Source organism: Chaetodon trifascialis, chromosome 16 (assembly GCF_039877785.1).
Source record: "Chaetodon trifascialis isolate fChaTrf1 chromosome 16, fChaTrf1.hap1, whole genome shotgun sequence".
Taxonomy (NCBI): domain Eukaryota; kingdom Metazoa; phylum Chordata; class Actinopteri; order Chaetodontiformes; family Chaetodontidae; genus Chaetodon; species Chaetodon trifascialis.
The window spans coordinates 18,018,568-18,033,984 of NC_092071.1; the positions used below are offsets into that span (position 1 = coordinate 18,018,568).

The window sequence follows — 15,417 nt, forward strand, 5'->3', positions numbered from 1 at the left end:
TCACAATGGAAAAACATCTTTTTATTGTTTTTATTCTCAGTTGCATTGTATCTCAGGACTGAATGATTGCAGCACTGGCACCTTACAGACTCTTCTCTGGTCATAATTCAAGCATGTGCATGCGTGTTGCAACTGCCCTTCAGCTGCAGTGTGATGGCCACTGGGTGGCTCCACTGGCCCAATTTGCTTAAGGCTACTGTCAGAGTTGAAGCTTCAAGAGGAGAGACCTTTATTTTTTTCCCTCCAACATTTTCCCGACACCACCTTCTCAAAGCTGCAGCCGCTCCACTTCATCAAGGAACACAGAAGTCCAAGTCTTTATTGGCAGTAGTGTGGCCTGGATCATCTGACCAAGGTGGTACATACACTCATAGTGAGCCCCCAGCCTATATACAGCCAATGATATGAAACAGAGTATAAAGTAAAATAACAGAACAAATTACACATTTTTTTTAAAAGAACAAATAGCAACAATTGTGAAGTCTGCACATGCACCCAGACAGTCACATTACCTTTTCTATGTGTAAACCAGAGGTTTTACCTGTCTGGTTGCTCTTTGCCATATATTCCTGTCTTAATCTCTGGGGTTTGAGGACATAAGAATGGCAAAGCTGCAGATGCAGGGACAGCTCATCATGAACGTGGTCACAGCAACGGATTTCCCGGTTCCAAGGACAGGAAGGCCGTTCTTCCTCCACCAACCCCCTCAGACACTGACATACACATACAAACAGGACACTGTGGCATTGTTAATAGCAAAACCACCCATCGCTCCCACGTTTTTTACGCACAGTACTAATGCCATGGACTCTTTGATCACTTTTCCTTGTGCCGACTCTTAAAATGCCCTTATTCACTCCAGGGAGTGCATATATTTAAGAAATAAATAAACAAAGATGTCTAGAGCGGGATGAAAAAATGAGTCTTCATATCAAAATACTAATTTCACCCTTTGAACTGAGCCCCTCTGGTTTCTTATCAGTCCCATGATAGCTTCTTTCCCCAACAAAATTAGTCAGCGTTCCCCCCTCCCCCTCCCCCTCCCCATCCTCATTTCCTTATGTTCTCTGAAAGCTGAGCTCTGTTTTTCATCAAAAGGTCAAGGGCCAATTCTCTGTCATTCCTGCTTCAGAGGCAAATTTTCAGCAACTCTGACTTGCCCTTTACCTTCTTCTTTCAGCGCTGTGTTTTTGCGCAGCAGTTGAGCCACACTGACACCTTCATCAGCACAGTTCATTGTCATGGTGTACCATGGCCTTTATCTTACGTAATGGTCAGTCTTAAAGCCACAAAGTGTGTTTATTGGCAGTTTGTGGCTTTATTTTACCATGAACATCAATACAAAACCAGCTCAGCTGTTTTGGATTAAGAAACCCACCTTATCAGTATTTGAGAGTGGAGTAGAGAAAGTCCCCAGTGAGGGTGTCAAGTGTTGTGGATTGGGCAGCATACCCTGACTCCTCTAATCTGTCCAAATAAACACTCTTCCTCCCTCCCCCTAGTTCCAGGGGTTATCACAGAAACCCTCCACCGCTCCCCTGCCCAGACACAAACAGCAGCCTTTTACACAGCCCAGCCTGCTTTCTGTACATTCGCATCAGAGGCAACACAGGATACACACTCACACACACATGCACACACTCGTAGCCACTCAATCATATCACAAACTGGAGTCGCAGTGAGGAAACAGAATGTCAGGGAAGGAAGCGCTGAAGCCAGTGGGAAAGCAGAATTTGCCTCAAGTCTACAGAGCTCTTTTCTGACCCATGAGAAGTCTGAGGGAGAAGTTCACATTCAAATATCTGATGATATTTTTGGAAATCAGCCAGAACACAAAAGGAGAAGGTTTTAGATTTAATTAAGGAGCAGAAAGTCAACCTACATTTGGATACCACCCTCAAGATCTGGGTTTTCAAAAAGAGAAGACATACGTCGGGAGGAAATTTTTGAAATTCTCTTTGTCTCTGAACCGCTCTGCTGCTCAGGTCTCTCAGCGTCCCATCATCTGCTGCCACCATCAAACCGCAGGAGGACACATCGGGTTTACCGCACAGTGAGTACAACACAGTACGTCACCATTTCTTTTTTAATAAAACCATGCTGTAGATGCAGAAAAATGCTCGTCTGACCCGAACAAAAGGGCTCAGTTTACTGGAATGCACACAGTTGATTGTTCTATTGAAACACCCTGAATGTTAATGTTACTCTGTGATTCTGGAAAGTTGTGATTTCTGAAGTTCATCCATAAACAAGGTGGTTGTATGGATGACATCATTAGACGGCCAGTGTTTGAGGTGCTCGGTGATTGAATGGATGAAAGGCTGACATACCCTCACAAACAGATCTACCTCAAAAAGAAAACATTTAAAAAATGTTTTTGAGGCCACAGGATTGTTGGAGAGCCTGTAAAAGTCTTTCAGAAGAAATCGTCTGATTTGCCTTGATTTTTATACAGTCGAAAGAAAAGACAAGAAACCACAAAAACTGGTGGTTTTATGAATCCTTTCTCCTTTCGCTTCATGTTTAAAGCCACTTAAGTGTCTAAAATCTTACAATGTGCCTGAATTCTGTTCAAGTTTTCTCTTCATGGAGCATCACAAACATGTGAGCTGATGATAAAGGCGGGTGGTGCAGATGTAGTGAGCTGTAATTTACTCAAAATGACGTTGACAGACGGAAGAAAAATGAAAGATTGCTTGTAAAACACGTGTCCACACGGTGCTTGGCGTAATAACAGTAGCTGCTAACACAGCCAAGAGGGAAATGGTGGAACTGGCCTCTGTCATTTTCTCATCACTTTTCATTTGTCACATGGAAATGTTTCCCTCTGATGCAGTTGTAAAAAATATGCTCTAAATCAAAGTCATAACATGGTTGTGACAGATCAGCGATTAGTGGGGTTTTTCCGAGTTTTCCAGCTGTTCCTGGCTCATTGTTCTTAGACGTGGTTATGCTGGAGTTTGAAGGTGGGGTCACTGGAGCCCATTTCCTCGCACTTAGTGCTCTGCGGTTATCTGTGTTGACTTTCCACAACTTTCACCACATTATTTAAGAAACTTATTGCTTAATGGATTAACATTCTTCAGCTTTAGAGTGAAGAAATCAGGGCATGCAGACACTTAAAATACTTGGCACTCTGTGATAAATACATCATCTCAATATTGTGAAACACAAATAGAGTTTATGCAGATTTTCTCCAAATGTAATCTTTCAGTCCTAAGAGCAGAGTTAAAATAAAGCTACTGCATTCCAGAATATTAGATTATTAGGTTAGATTCAACAATTACATGAAGCTATCAGGCTTACGGTGCTTTTCTTTCCTGCAGCAGAGACCACAAGCAAGATGAGTCTGTCACGGAACGGGACGCTGGAGAAGACGGTGTCTGAGCAGGCCCACTCTGAGCGGGGCTCCCCCTCCAGAGCGGGGTCAGGGGTCGTGGTGCCACCTCCATACTCCCTGGGGGGCAGCGAAGCTGCTGACACCCCCCTGGAGTTAAGGGGCTCTCTGGACTGCTGGGCTTGCTCTGTGCTGGTTACGGCACAGAATCTGATCATAGCACTGATCAATGCCGGGCTGGCCAGCATCGTGTTTGGCACCATCCTCACCCCTGCTCTCACCATGATTATATTTGGGTTCCTCTGCCACTCCACAGTAAGAATCCTGACAATCCTTTATGTTTTTTTTGACTGACATTGAAATGGGGCAGCACGGTGGCGCAGCAGGTAGTGCACGTGCCTCACAGCAAGAAGGTTGCCAGCTCGATCCCCGGGTCGGGCCTTTCTGTGTGAAGTTTGCATGTTCTTCCCGTGCATGCGTGGATTCTCTCCGGGTGCTCCGGCTTCCTCCCACAGACCAAAAAGCATGCTCATTAGGTCAATTGGTGACTCTAAATTGTCGTTAGGTGTGAGTGTGGGTGTGAATGGTTGTCTGTCTGTATATGTTGCCCTGCGATCGACTGGCGACAGGCTCAGGGTGTACCCCGCCTCTCGCCCATTGACAGCTGGGATATGCTCCAGCCCCCCCGCAACCCCAAAAAGGGATGGTCAGGTATAGAAAATGGATAGATGGGATGGACTGAAATTGAAATGTAGTAGGTCAGACTGGTGCTGCGTCCCAATGCCATACTACATACTATGAGCATATAGTCATAATAAAGCATGTTAAGAAAACCTTCATACCAACTGTCAATCTGTCAATCAAACTGGGAATTTGGGAAAGCCACTGTTATGTTTTTCCAGAGATTTGATACTGTTTTCCAAGATCTTACTGGCTCTTCCTGGAGCTTAATTCTTAATTTGTTGCAGCTGTTTGCAGGACTCTGCTCTGGTTCCTTTGTGCAATGCATTGTAGGTCAATAGTGTACCTTAAGTGTGCATTTTGAAAACACCCAGCATAGTTAGTGAATACTATAGTTTGTGCTATGGAACAGGCTGCAGGCTGGGCCTAAAATGAGGGGCATACTGAAGAACTAGAGGTAGCTGTGTGTGTGCCTCTGTGTGTGCCTCTGTGTGTGCCTCTGTGTGTGTGTGTGTGTGTGTGTGTGTGTGTGTGTGTGTGTGTGTGTGTGTGTGTGTGTGTGTGTGTGTGTGTGTGTGTGTGTCCTGTACACTTGATTGTTGCATCCATGTAAACATGCCTTCATCCCCCCTCCCCTTGCTCTCCAGGTGCAGCCTCATGGAACATCTCTGTACTGCTCAGACCTGCTGGATGACAGCGGCTGTGTGGCTCTGCTGGTTGTGGGCTTTCTGCTGCTCACCCCTCTGCTGGTCTTGGCTCTCGCCGCCTACTGTCGCCTGGCCCGACACCTCCAGCTGGGCATGTGTTTCATTCCCTACAGCCGAGCCGTCTACAAGAACCTGCCCGCCTCTCGCCACCGGGGCACTGGTGCAGGAGGCTGCTGTGGCCAGCGGGGAGCTTCAGAAAGGGAGGGGAAGGGTAGCGTGTGGGTGTAAGACAGGAGAGGAGAAGAGGATTGTATATGGTTGTAATATGTATCCCAGTTTAATGACCATGAATTGGGTTGTTTGAGTCTGAATTTTTAAAGCAAATTTCCATTGTATTTCTTTTTCTAAAGCCATTGTAAAAATCCATTATATTTCATCATTTATAGTCATTGTTTTGAAGTCAGTTTTGGTTTTTGTATACAATTTCAATATATTGAATGTATTTTATACCTTTTTACAATAAAGTGCCACTTGACCTGCCCAGCTTTGTGTTTTACACTTGCAGCATGATGGACTGAACCAATTATATTTAAGAGGTGAAGTTTAAAGAAATGTGAAATACACTGAATGAGCTAAACGGGTAAAAGATGTGCGTCTCAAGCAAAGTTCCATACATATAAATCCACATATTAGACTGTAGTGTACGTGATCAGAGTCATCAGAATGTAAAACCACAGCATTTGTCCTATTTTATTCCACAGACACTTATGGGACATTCTTGGGACAAGATGTTATTTAGCTGCCAGACACAAGTTGCTTATTTTCATTAAAAATCACGTGACCAAACTGGTTACAACTGTCAATCTTCTTGGTAAAGCAGAGAAGAAACTTTATCATTTTTTCCAACATGCTAATGACTGTAACATGGAGGTATATGTGCTGTCTGGTTCATGGGTGAACTGTCTTTGTAAGCAGAGATATCACAGGTTATTATTAATAGTTTCATCCTGACCTCCACGCATCATTGATGAATTGATATGTATTTGATGTGCTATTCATTTAGCTGTCTAAAAATGTGTTTTTGTCAAATGGTAATTTCGTAAAAAGTAATAAAAAATTTCAAGTCAGACCAAATGGTTGAGAAATTACACCAAACAAAGGAGTTTGAAGTTATTCTGGTCCTGCATCTACCTCTACTGGTGACTATTAGGAATTACAGATTTTTTTCTGGTTTCAAAAGGTAAATATAGATTCTAAATAACGTAAAACAAAGTCTTTTTTTTTTTTTTTTTAAATGCACTTAATGACAAATATCATCAGTTTTATACTGATTACATTTTGTAAGCACTCTTGAAATGACATTCAATAAAGAGTTCTATTTTGTGATAAAGGTTTATGTGCAGCCATTATTGAATTATTATTATTATTATTATTATTATTATTATTATTATTATTATTATTATTATTATTATTATTATTACAGAAGCATTAAGTTGGGGAAAAGGGGTTTGTGGCTGGACAGCAAACTGTAAAATAGACAGAAGGTTTGTGATGCTGATTATTTTACCAGAACCAAATACCTAAAATTGCAGATGCTGCACTCTGCCTCTGGATATTCTCCACAGACTGCTCAGAGAAACTTCAGTATTATTATATAACAGCTTTCTGCAGCGACTGGACAGAATGCAGTAACTACAATAACAGCTAACTCTAACTCTTGGAATGGTTTTTAGGTCCATTTTGTAGGTATAGCTATTATCTCTTTTCATTATTAACTCAGTAACACAGTTGATATATAATCTAGAACTCAGTTAGGACCAAATATATATTATATATTTTGCTCTTGTAGGTCTGGCTGTTGATAGTCTGTTGGTGATACCAGAGATATTTTATAATTATATTCACATGTTGATCCACATTACAATTTAATACAGTTTGTGGCAATTCTGTATAAGTATTATATATGTTAGGGTAAAGTGGAGAAAGGGAACATACTATGAAAGATCAGTGAAAATAACATAATGATTTGGAGCAGTATTGATCATTAGCAATTACTGCAATAGCAATAAATGTAATGTAATATTTCTAATGTGTTCATTTGTAATAGATACTTGGTGATATATACCAACAGCAGCTTTTTAAACAAGAGTTTGACATCTAATATCTGTGCTCATTTTACTCCTGATTAAATTAGATTTAAAAATGCATAAGACTTAACATTTGGATGGTAAACCATGTGACTAATGTTCAGCTCATGTCACAGGATTTTAAATCTATACCTGCTTGGAGAACATGTGTTAAGATTACCAGGAGTTTATCTTGAGTGCTATTACCCTTCAAATCCACAAGGTGGTACCAGAAACAGTTGGAGAGACAGTGAGCGCTACAAAGCCATGAAAAAGCATAGTCAAATCATTGGGAAGAGATATAAAACCTTTATTCATATATAAATTACAAATATAAGGTTTGCCATGTGTTTGTATAAAGCTGTATTCCATTAAAATGGTGGATAAAACATTGAAACATTATGTTTTAGTGTAATATTGTGCTTTTAGTGGATATGTATTTCACATTGTAAAGTGGATTTGTATGTTTGATATATCTGAATTTCCTGGCCTGGACAGACGGGAGGTTAACAGGGTTGGTTGTTAATATTCATTAATAATTTGTGATGCGGGGCTTTGTATGGGGCAGTGAATGCTCCAGGTTCCAGGGTACCACGTCCTTCGTCATCCACTTGACCCATGATAATGTAGTTGATACCTGTCGGAAAGGAAACAATGACCATAAAGATTGATTAGTACTATATTTTTGAGTAAGAAGAAATGCTGGTAATCTGTGTGTGTCCAAGGCGCTGATACCTCTGCGGAGCAACGGGCACTTCTTGCACTGTGACACCAGCTTAACGGACATGGTCTCTCCAACTTGCGTGATTGTTAGTCGACCTGCCTTGTAGGTCTTAATGAGGGAGACGCTAACAAGGAGAGTGCCTCTGGGCCCGGGGGCCAGAGAGGTCACCTTCCCGGTTATCACTGGGGAAAGGAGGGCTCAGTCAGAACACAATATCGGATTGGTTGCTTGATGCTTATGTGAAGGGTGGGAAACTTACCAAATTCACTGGCACAGAAACTGGACTTGATGGTTCCATCTCTTTTACAGGCTTTGGCACACAGAGGATTTTGAGGGACTACTAGAAAAATGCATTAAAAAAAGCACATTAGATATATATCTTGTCCACACTGACGCACAAACATAGCATGCACATAAAGTCACCCACCAGGCCTGTTTCCATTGGGCCTTGTGGCGACCACCCTCCTGTCCTGGCCTGTGGTGCCCTGCCCACGGCCTCTTGTGGGCTTGACTGGTTTGGGTCTCTGAGTGGGCACATATTTGGGGGTGGGGGCGGGTGGCTGTGAAGTGGCGGCAGGACGCTCAGGTGCTGCAGGTTTGACTGCAGGCTTTCGGGGGATGGACCTTGTACCACCTGTATTAACTGTTGGTATGTTAGAACCCGCTGGGATGCTGGTATAGTGGGCAAAGAACCCATCAGATGTCACACTGAGGTCAGATACAAACTGGACCAGTAGCACGTTACCGCTGCTGGTAATGGGCCTGGACAGGAGACAGGTAGGAAGGTTAAGAGTAGTCAATTTGGAATGACTTTTTAAAAGCAAACAAAACAGCTTTAGAGATATCTGTCACTTACTCTGGGACCTGATCGCCACAGTATCTTCCAATCAGGCGTGAATCATCTTTCTCTCCACCATTAAAGAATGCCACATAGTCAAACCGACAGTAGGTGTCAGCCTCCAAGACGAACTTATCAAACGTCACGTGGATGACCTGGTACCCAAACAGAAGCAGAAAGATAATGTTAAAGGACTACTAGTTTCCTCGTTCAGCATGTAAAAGACTTTGGAAAATCAAATGTTTGCATGCTGGGAGTGAGCGTGGCACCAACCATATCAGGCTCCACAGTAATAAGCCAGGAGCAGCTGGTTCCAGGTGGGTATTTCTTGTCAGGCCAGTTGGGCGTCTTGATCTCCCCCTGGGCTTTTGTTATCTTCCCTCCACAGAACTGCTGGTCTGAAACAAGTTGTCCACACTCCATGAGGACAATGAACGAAGATAACAGCAGAAAATACTCTAAAGGTACGGTCAGAGGTAAGTACTGATACTGTGCACTAACTTAACAATCATTTTTTTCTTCCTGATGACTTTTTGACTTTTAAGGTTGAATCATTGATCATACAGGATGTTGCATCAGTCATGCTTATTTGGAAGTTGAACATCTTAGTTGCACAATTAAGGGCTGGTTATCTTAATGTTAGCAGAATCGAAAGTATACACAAGGGAAAAACATTATGCAAGCTGCATTTTGCACATTCAGCCAAAGCGGGCCCCCTCTTATTATCACACCAGTTTTAGATACTTCTTTTCCTTCTTTTAGGCAAATTTATGTTTCTATTATAGCACATAGTAGAGGTATGAGTAACAGGAAACGGGAGAGAGGGGTATTTATATATGGTATCTCCATCTTTTAAGTTGTATTTTCTGGCCTGAGAAAGGATTACTGTGTTTCATGATGAAAGGTGATGGGACAAGAGTTTACTGGAGTCTTGTTTTACAGGGCTGGTTGTGTTCACTCTTGATGTTTGATGCAAATCTTCTTTCAGCATTTTGCTCTCAGTGGTTCTTTGATACGTCTTTTGGAAGTCGCTTTATGAGCTCAGTGGCATGAGAGGATGGAGGAAAGGAAATGCTGCTGAATTAATTTGCAAGCTAAGATAAGTTAAGCTAAGCTCTTAGGTGCAAAGTTCAATCTACTGTTGTAAAACGGCCTAGCAATTTGAGGCAAAGCACAGCTGTTTTCCCTCTTATTTCTTCCTCTCTCCTGTCTTGCTTTTCTCTTTTGCTTCTTGAAAGACACAAAAGTCTTTGGTTCTGTGCAGTTATCACATTTTGAGACATCCCCTTTGTGTCTTACCTGATTGCAGGAGTGGACTAAACCATGTGCAGTCCTGAGAAGCTCCGATATGTTTCAGATACACAGAATTGTCTATTTAGACAGTGATAATAAGTTACTAACAAGACCCATAATATAAACATTTAAAATGGCTAATAAATACTTAATTTCAGGCTTCTCCAGGGCCTTTCCCTTGTTTGGGTCCTGGGTAACTATTCTCATCACTACTACAGCCTTGTGCAAGCTGTGTGATTAAGGAGAAGCAGCAAGCTTGTTTGGATACACAACAGTGACTTAAGAGTGTCAGTTGCTCATGAAATGGCTCTTTGAAATATTGCATCATTTATAAAGAGTTAAAAAATTGGAACTATTGATGGTTGATAAATAATTCACTAATCATTTATAAGATCAGTTCTAAATTATTAATTTGAACAAATTTTGGGTTACCATGTTGTGATAAATCCCTTTGACTTTACTGTATACTTTGTGGTGTGTTGTAAGCCCATGCAGGCTGCACATTTGTAGGCATGACTTAACAGAAAAAGACAAAAAAAACTTGACCACATACCATCTACATATGGTTTGGCTCCACTGAAGTAGGCCACAAATCCTCTGCCCTGCGTCTCTGCATCAGAGGCCATCTCCAGCATCATGGTGTTTGTGGTAGAAATAAGAGCGCCGGGGCGGAAAGTTCCACAAAAGCGACCCAATTTTTGCACCAAGTTGGAATGGCCGTTGTAAACATCCAGATAGTCGTAGCGGCATTGTGAGTCAGCTTCCAGGTCGAAAATACGGAAAGAGAGCATGACCACGTTTCCCTCCGGGACCTGGAAACCAGAGGGATTGCATCTGAGTCAGACACTGAATGGCTGCGTGAGGCAGGAGTCAGTATTTAGACATGTTGCAGGGTGAGTGACTCACGGTGATACGCCAGGTACATTTGCTGTTAGGTTTGTAAAAGCTTGGGAAGCCTTCACTGCCAACAAAGCCAGAGTCTGCGACCAGGTCTCCTCCACAGTAAAACACAGGCCTGTGGAGCAGGAGCCAGAAAGAGAGAGGCCATGGGGGAAACAGGGACAATACTAATGGCACTGTAGGTCTGTGAGACAATAGAACTGCATTCATAGAAGTCCACTGAGACTCTCACTAGTCCCACAGTGTTTTAACTCACTTCCTTCAAAGGTCTGTCCGTAAACTCTGACCACTCTAGGCCACTGAGGTCATGTAGAATTTACTGGAAGAACTGAGTGCAATGTAAATAGACGAGGATCTTATTAGCCTCAGGGGTGTTGCTACATCTGTTCTTGCATATATGCAAACTGCAGTTAGATGGCCGAGGACTGAAGGCAAGTAAAAGCAAAACAAACAGAAATAGTCAAACCACAGTCAAGTTAATTGTGCCAACACTTGAGCTCTGTAGGAACATGTTTAGAAAAAGATGACTGATGGACACAGACTCTTGTTTACTCATAGGCCAACTCTTCCATCTCAACCATGAAATGTGCCTCAAAATAGACGCGAGGCCTCACATTATTTGAAAAGCCAAGAGCTGATGCTGCTCATAATGCAAGGAGCTGTTTATTTACAGCAGCAGCCTGGTGGTTAAATCCGAATAACTTCAGGATTGTAAGCTAACTGGAGATGACTGGCTAAATGTTGTTGTCAGTGTTGATCTTAAGACAGACAGGTGGTATGACTGTTGAGTTGTTGGTTCATTTAGATATTTCACACCACTTATTCATGAGATTATTTATGCCCACTGTAGATGTTTGTTTTTCTTTTTTAATGTAGGCCTATTTAAAATTGAGCACTTCCATAGCTATGACGTGATTTGTTATTTCAGCTGATTTAATATTTCTGAGTAAGTGTTTGGCTTGGTTGAGGTAAAGCTGTCCAGAGTCTACAGAGAGGCAGCAGTATGTCTCAAAGAGTCAAAAGTACCACTTTGTTGATTATTTTGGAATCTGATATTCAGGGATCAACAATGAGCGAAAGTAAAAAGTTGCCAACTACACATATAACCAACCCGTGTCACATTTTAATATCATTTCATCACATTAAAAATGAAGCTTTGTATACTTTAACTACATGTTTATCTTAACAATAAACATCAGAATCACCACAAGGGATTACAAACTCCATTAAAAATGAAGTGAAGCCGCAGAGCGCTGTGGCTGTCTGGATGGGTTCCTCAGTTTAAAGATGTCCACTACTGCTTTAGAGTCACAAAGATGAAGACGCATGAACAAAAAAGAACTGTAGTTCAGTGTTAGCTGACGAGCACATTTTACAGCTGACTCGTCCAACCTCAGAGTTATTTTGTCGCTTTGTGTAATAAATTTTGTTGCTTCCCAAACACCCAGACTTCAGTGAATGTCGAAGCTCATTTCACAGAGCGGAAAAGTTCCTATTCCAGGCTGTTGCCAGCAGGGATGTATACTTATGAACCAAGAAGAATGGGCCTATGATTATGAAGTTATTATCGTTTGCCATTTTACAGTCTGTGATGTAGAGAATCGCTGTTTTTGGCTCAGTTGTGGAAATTATGTCTTTAAAGCTGTTCATGACAATTCACAAGAAGTGCGAAAAGTCAGAGTCATTCTGAAGAAGTAAACCTATACTTAGATGCAACACAAAAACTGTTTCCCACAAACTACGAGCTCAGACAGCCGAACCCCAGCAAAGCCAGACGCTTGCTGATTTGAGCCAAAATGTCCAGAGCCTGAGCCAAGTCGCTCTGATTCGACCCCACAGGCAGACCCAAAAGCATTAACATCTGGCTCAGCCACTGCAGAGTCAGCGTGCCTCACATCATGAGCCAAAAGCCAACAGGACAACTCTGTGCCCAATCAAACAGTGAAGTGGAAAGAATTCACTTACAGAAACAGGAAAGAATTCAGTGTTTTTCTCTGTAGAGTTGCAGGCTTTAGTGAACTCAATTAGCTGATTCTTGTTAAAAGTACGACTAGTATCCTCACCTCAGCAAAGTCACTTCAACGAAGAGTATCAGTCATTCCTCAAACATACACAATCTCCTCAAACTGCGACCTCACCTGGTGTAATTGGTCTGCTGAGCCGCTGTCCATCCTAAATTCAGAGACAGGAACAAGGAGAGAGCCCAGATGCAGATCACATGTATCATGATGCAGCGTGCAGACAAAGCAAAGCAGACTACTGCAGGAAAGGGAGATGATAGTAGGAGGCAAGAGGTGTAAGACGGGGGGGTAGGACGAGAAAGAGGCCGCCCGCAAGGGATGGGCGGAGAGAATGAATGAGTGGGGAGGAATGAGACGGGGAAGAGAGTTCGAGAACGGATAAAGAGACAGACAGTGATGCTGAAAGGACAACAGCAGCGACAAAGAGCCACAAGGGGGGTGACGTGAATGGGGAGGGAGGAGGAGAAGGCTTTAATTAGAGCCAGATGTTTCTCCATGATAAGCCTGACTTCTAGGAAAGAAGGGCAGAGAGGAGTAGAGGCAGAAGTTGTGGTTGATGCTTTGTGGACATTCAGAAAGGTGTGGATCTATCACACAGCACATATTTCTGCTTCTTCACATGGTTGAAACATATGGTAAAAGGACTTGAAATCAGTTCTGGGTGGCAGTTAGCTCCATTAACGTCCATCGTGACTGTCTGGCTGATCACTATACAGGGTGCACAGGTGGGGCCAGAGCCTGAGGCTCTATGGGCTGTAGCACTCGACCAGTGGAGCCATAAATCTTTGCATTCCACAACAACGTGTGAGACCTTAATGTTTTAACTTTAGCTATCTAGTTCAAACAAAATAACACCCAAAAAGGAGCTCCAGTAAGACCTAGACAAAGTCTCCTAAAACAAATGATCTCTTTCCTCTTACCGTATTTCCCCAAACCCCAGGGGCTCCTTTGGCTCCATAACATCTGAGTCAGAGAGCATCTATAACCCGTACAATCCACCAAGGCAAGAATAACAGTGTAGAGGGGGGAGTATTCAAACCCTCTGGCCTACATTGTTGAGGCCTGTGGAGGGGACGCTGCTGCAATAACACTATAAAATCAGCTGCTTTTGCACACTACAGAGCTGCAACACCTTGATCAAAGCCTGGGGAGAGCAGCATGGACAACTCATGAAAGCACAAAGCAGAGTTTCCACAGAGAGGCCGTGTCTCCGGTTACGTGTGGCATAGCCTTTCACACTGTGATTGAATTCAGAATCTTCTTTCAGGTTTTGCAGTCTGCTTGCAATAGTTTTGGTGCCACAGGGAAGGGGGACTGGTGCTCACGGTGAGCAGGAGAAATGAGCTTTCCCCAGTCCTGCTGTGTTTGTGTTAACCCAAAGTCCTGATAACAGGCAGCAGAAGCAGGAATGCGATGACGTGCAGAGTCTGCTGGGGGGCGGACAGCGTCTGAGTGTGCACAACTCTGCAGCCACTGCCATTATGTGTGGGAGGAACAGCGACCTTTACACTTAGCAGGAATCCAAACTCAAGGGTGTAGGTTTCTGCAATAACTCCTGATGAATCCTTCGAGCTGGATGTGCATTCCTTTTGGAGCGTCAGAGGGAAGCAGTGGGGGAGTAGATGACTGTTGTGAGATGGGAGACAGATGGGTAAAGAGGGGAGGGGTTGGAGAAATGAGGATAAATGGAAAACAAACTTAAAACGATCTGACAGAGGAGCAGTCTGAGAAAGTGAGAAGTTGTTTTTGAATGAAGCCTGGAGTCAGGTCATGTTCATGCCTGCCTGAGCCAACGGATGACTGTACACCACACATTCCCTCTGCAAATGACTCTGCTATTGTCCAACACAATCACTTCAATTTATAAAAACACACCATTAAATGTGACAGTGCGCTAGAGAGGTGGAAAACAATGAATAGAAATGCGTGTGTGAATCCATCCGAGGTGATGGACCGAAACTGATGATTCCATAATAATTATAGACCCATCTGTTCTCTGTAATTGTGGTTCCTCTTAAATTCACTCCCTGCAGTCTCAAAAAAAGAAGAAGATCTGTCTTCCAGTTATGCAGCACAGCACAGCAGGCCAAGTTTCATGTGACTTCAGAAATAAATAGAAGCACAAGCACAGAGATAAGGATTTGACCAGAAATGCTGCTATCCTGCTTTTTATCTGAGAAATCCTTTAAGAGCATTACAGATGTCGCCCGGCACCAGAAGACTGCAAACTGTGAGTATGAAACATCAGCACGAGTCTATTAGATTTAAAGAGGGAAGTCAATAAGGCATAATAACTTTTTCCTGGATGCACCTCACTGTGCACTCCATGAGAAAATGTGATGTGCTCAGCCGATGGACAATGTGCTAAAAATCTCACAGCACCTCATTTGGCTTTCACAGGACGCTGCACTGAAGTGAAATCTCATAATAAGCACCTTTAAACACTCTGTGGATACATGTGATTGTCTAACAGCATACAGTATCGCACTTACTGCTGTAGCCTTGCCTCACTTTTCATGGCAACTGCTCAGGAGACACATCATCATTTGCCAGTAAGTCCAAGGATTCTAATGACAATATCATGCCTGGTAGAGGACAAACCCTTTCACTGTGGAAACAGCACTCAAGCATCTCTTTTTCTCAAGCAATAGACGCAAATATGCTTTGTATTCTCAAAAATGAAAGGCAGAGCGGAAATCACAGACATCCGCCAATTTGTTGACTGTATAGATGACTAATAGGCAAAAAACAAAAGGACTTGTTCTTGCAGTGAGATACTTTTGCAGCTTGCGCGTAAAAAGCAATGAAGATACGATTTTCCATCTCTATTTACTGCTTACTGTATACAGT

General features: G+C 42.7%; 2 protein-coding genes across 3 annotated transcripts; one reads left to right on the forward strand and one right to left on the reverse strand.

Moving 5' to 3' along the window:
* Nucleotides 1-1,578: 1,578 nt before the first annotated feature.
* Nucleotides 1,579-5,199, forward strand: tmem88a (transmembrane protein 88 a). Of its 2 annotated transcripts, none has more exons than XM_070983260.1 (3): nt 1,579-2,053; nt 3,330-3,652; nt 4,666-5,199. In XM_070983260.1, the coding sequence occupies exons 2-3, from the start codon at nt 3,344-3,346 to the stop codon at nt 4,951-4,953; spliced, it is 597 nt and encodes a 198-aa protein (XP_070839361.1). In that variant the 5' UTR covers nt 1,579-2,053; nt 3,330-3,343; the 3' UTR covers nt 4,954-5,199. The 2 variants fall into 2 exon arrangements, with proteins under 2 accessions (XP_070839361.1, XP_070839359.1); XM_070983258.1 differs by having other exon boundaries at nt 1,580-2,053; nt 3,327-3,652.
* Nucleotides 5,200-7,080: 1,881 nt separating this feature from the next.
* pcolcea (procollagen C-endopeptidase enhancer a) lies at nt 7,081-13,079 on the reverse strand. Its single transcript, XM_070983881.1, has 9 exons — nt 12,685-13,079; nt 10,553-10,661; nt 10,200-10,458; nt 8,627-8,751; nt 8,372-8,508; nt 7,943-8,277; nt 7,775-7,855; nt 7,527-7,697; nt 7,081-7,428 (listed from the first exon to the last, which is right to left on the reverse strand). The coding sequence occupies exons 1-9, from the start codon at nt 13,062-13,064 to the stop codon at nt 7,298-7,300; spliced, it is 1,728 nt and encodes a 575-aa protein (XP_070839982.1). The 5' UTR covers nt 13,065-13,079; the 3' UTR covers nt 7,081-7,297.
* Between the last annotated feature and the right edge of the window lie 2,338 nt (nt 13,080-15,417).

What these genes read in the sequence shown, in the direction of transcription:
- tmem88a (XM_070983260.1), top strand. Translation starts at nt 3,344, where the DNA reads ATGAGTCTGTCACGGAACGGGACGCTGGAGAAGACGGTGTCTGAGCAG. An exon ending in GGTTCCTCTGCCACTCCACA is followed by an intron (nt 3,653 to 4,665) that starts GTAAGAATCCTG and finishes CTTGCTCTCCAG; the next exon opens with GTGCAGCCTCATGGAACATC.
- pcolcea (XM_070983881.1), bottom strand. Translation starts at nt 13,064, where the DNA reads ATGGAGAAACATCTGGCTCTAATTAAAGCCTTCTCCTCCTCCCTCCCC. An exon ending in CAGCAGACCAATTACACCAG is followed by an intron (nt 10,662 to 12,684) that starts GTGAGGTCGCAG and finishes CCTGCTCCACAG; the next exon opens with GCCTGTGTTTTACTGTGGAG. An exon ending in AATGTACCTGGCGTATCACC is followed by an intron (nt 10,459 to 10,552) that starts GTGAGTCACTCA and finishes TCTGGTTTCCAG; the next exon opens with GTCCCGGAGGGAAACGTGGT.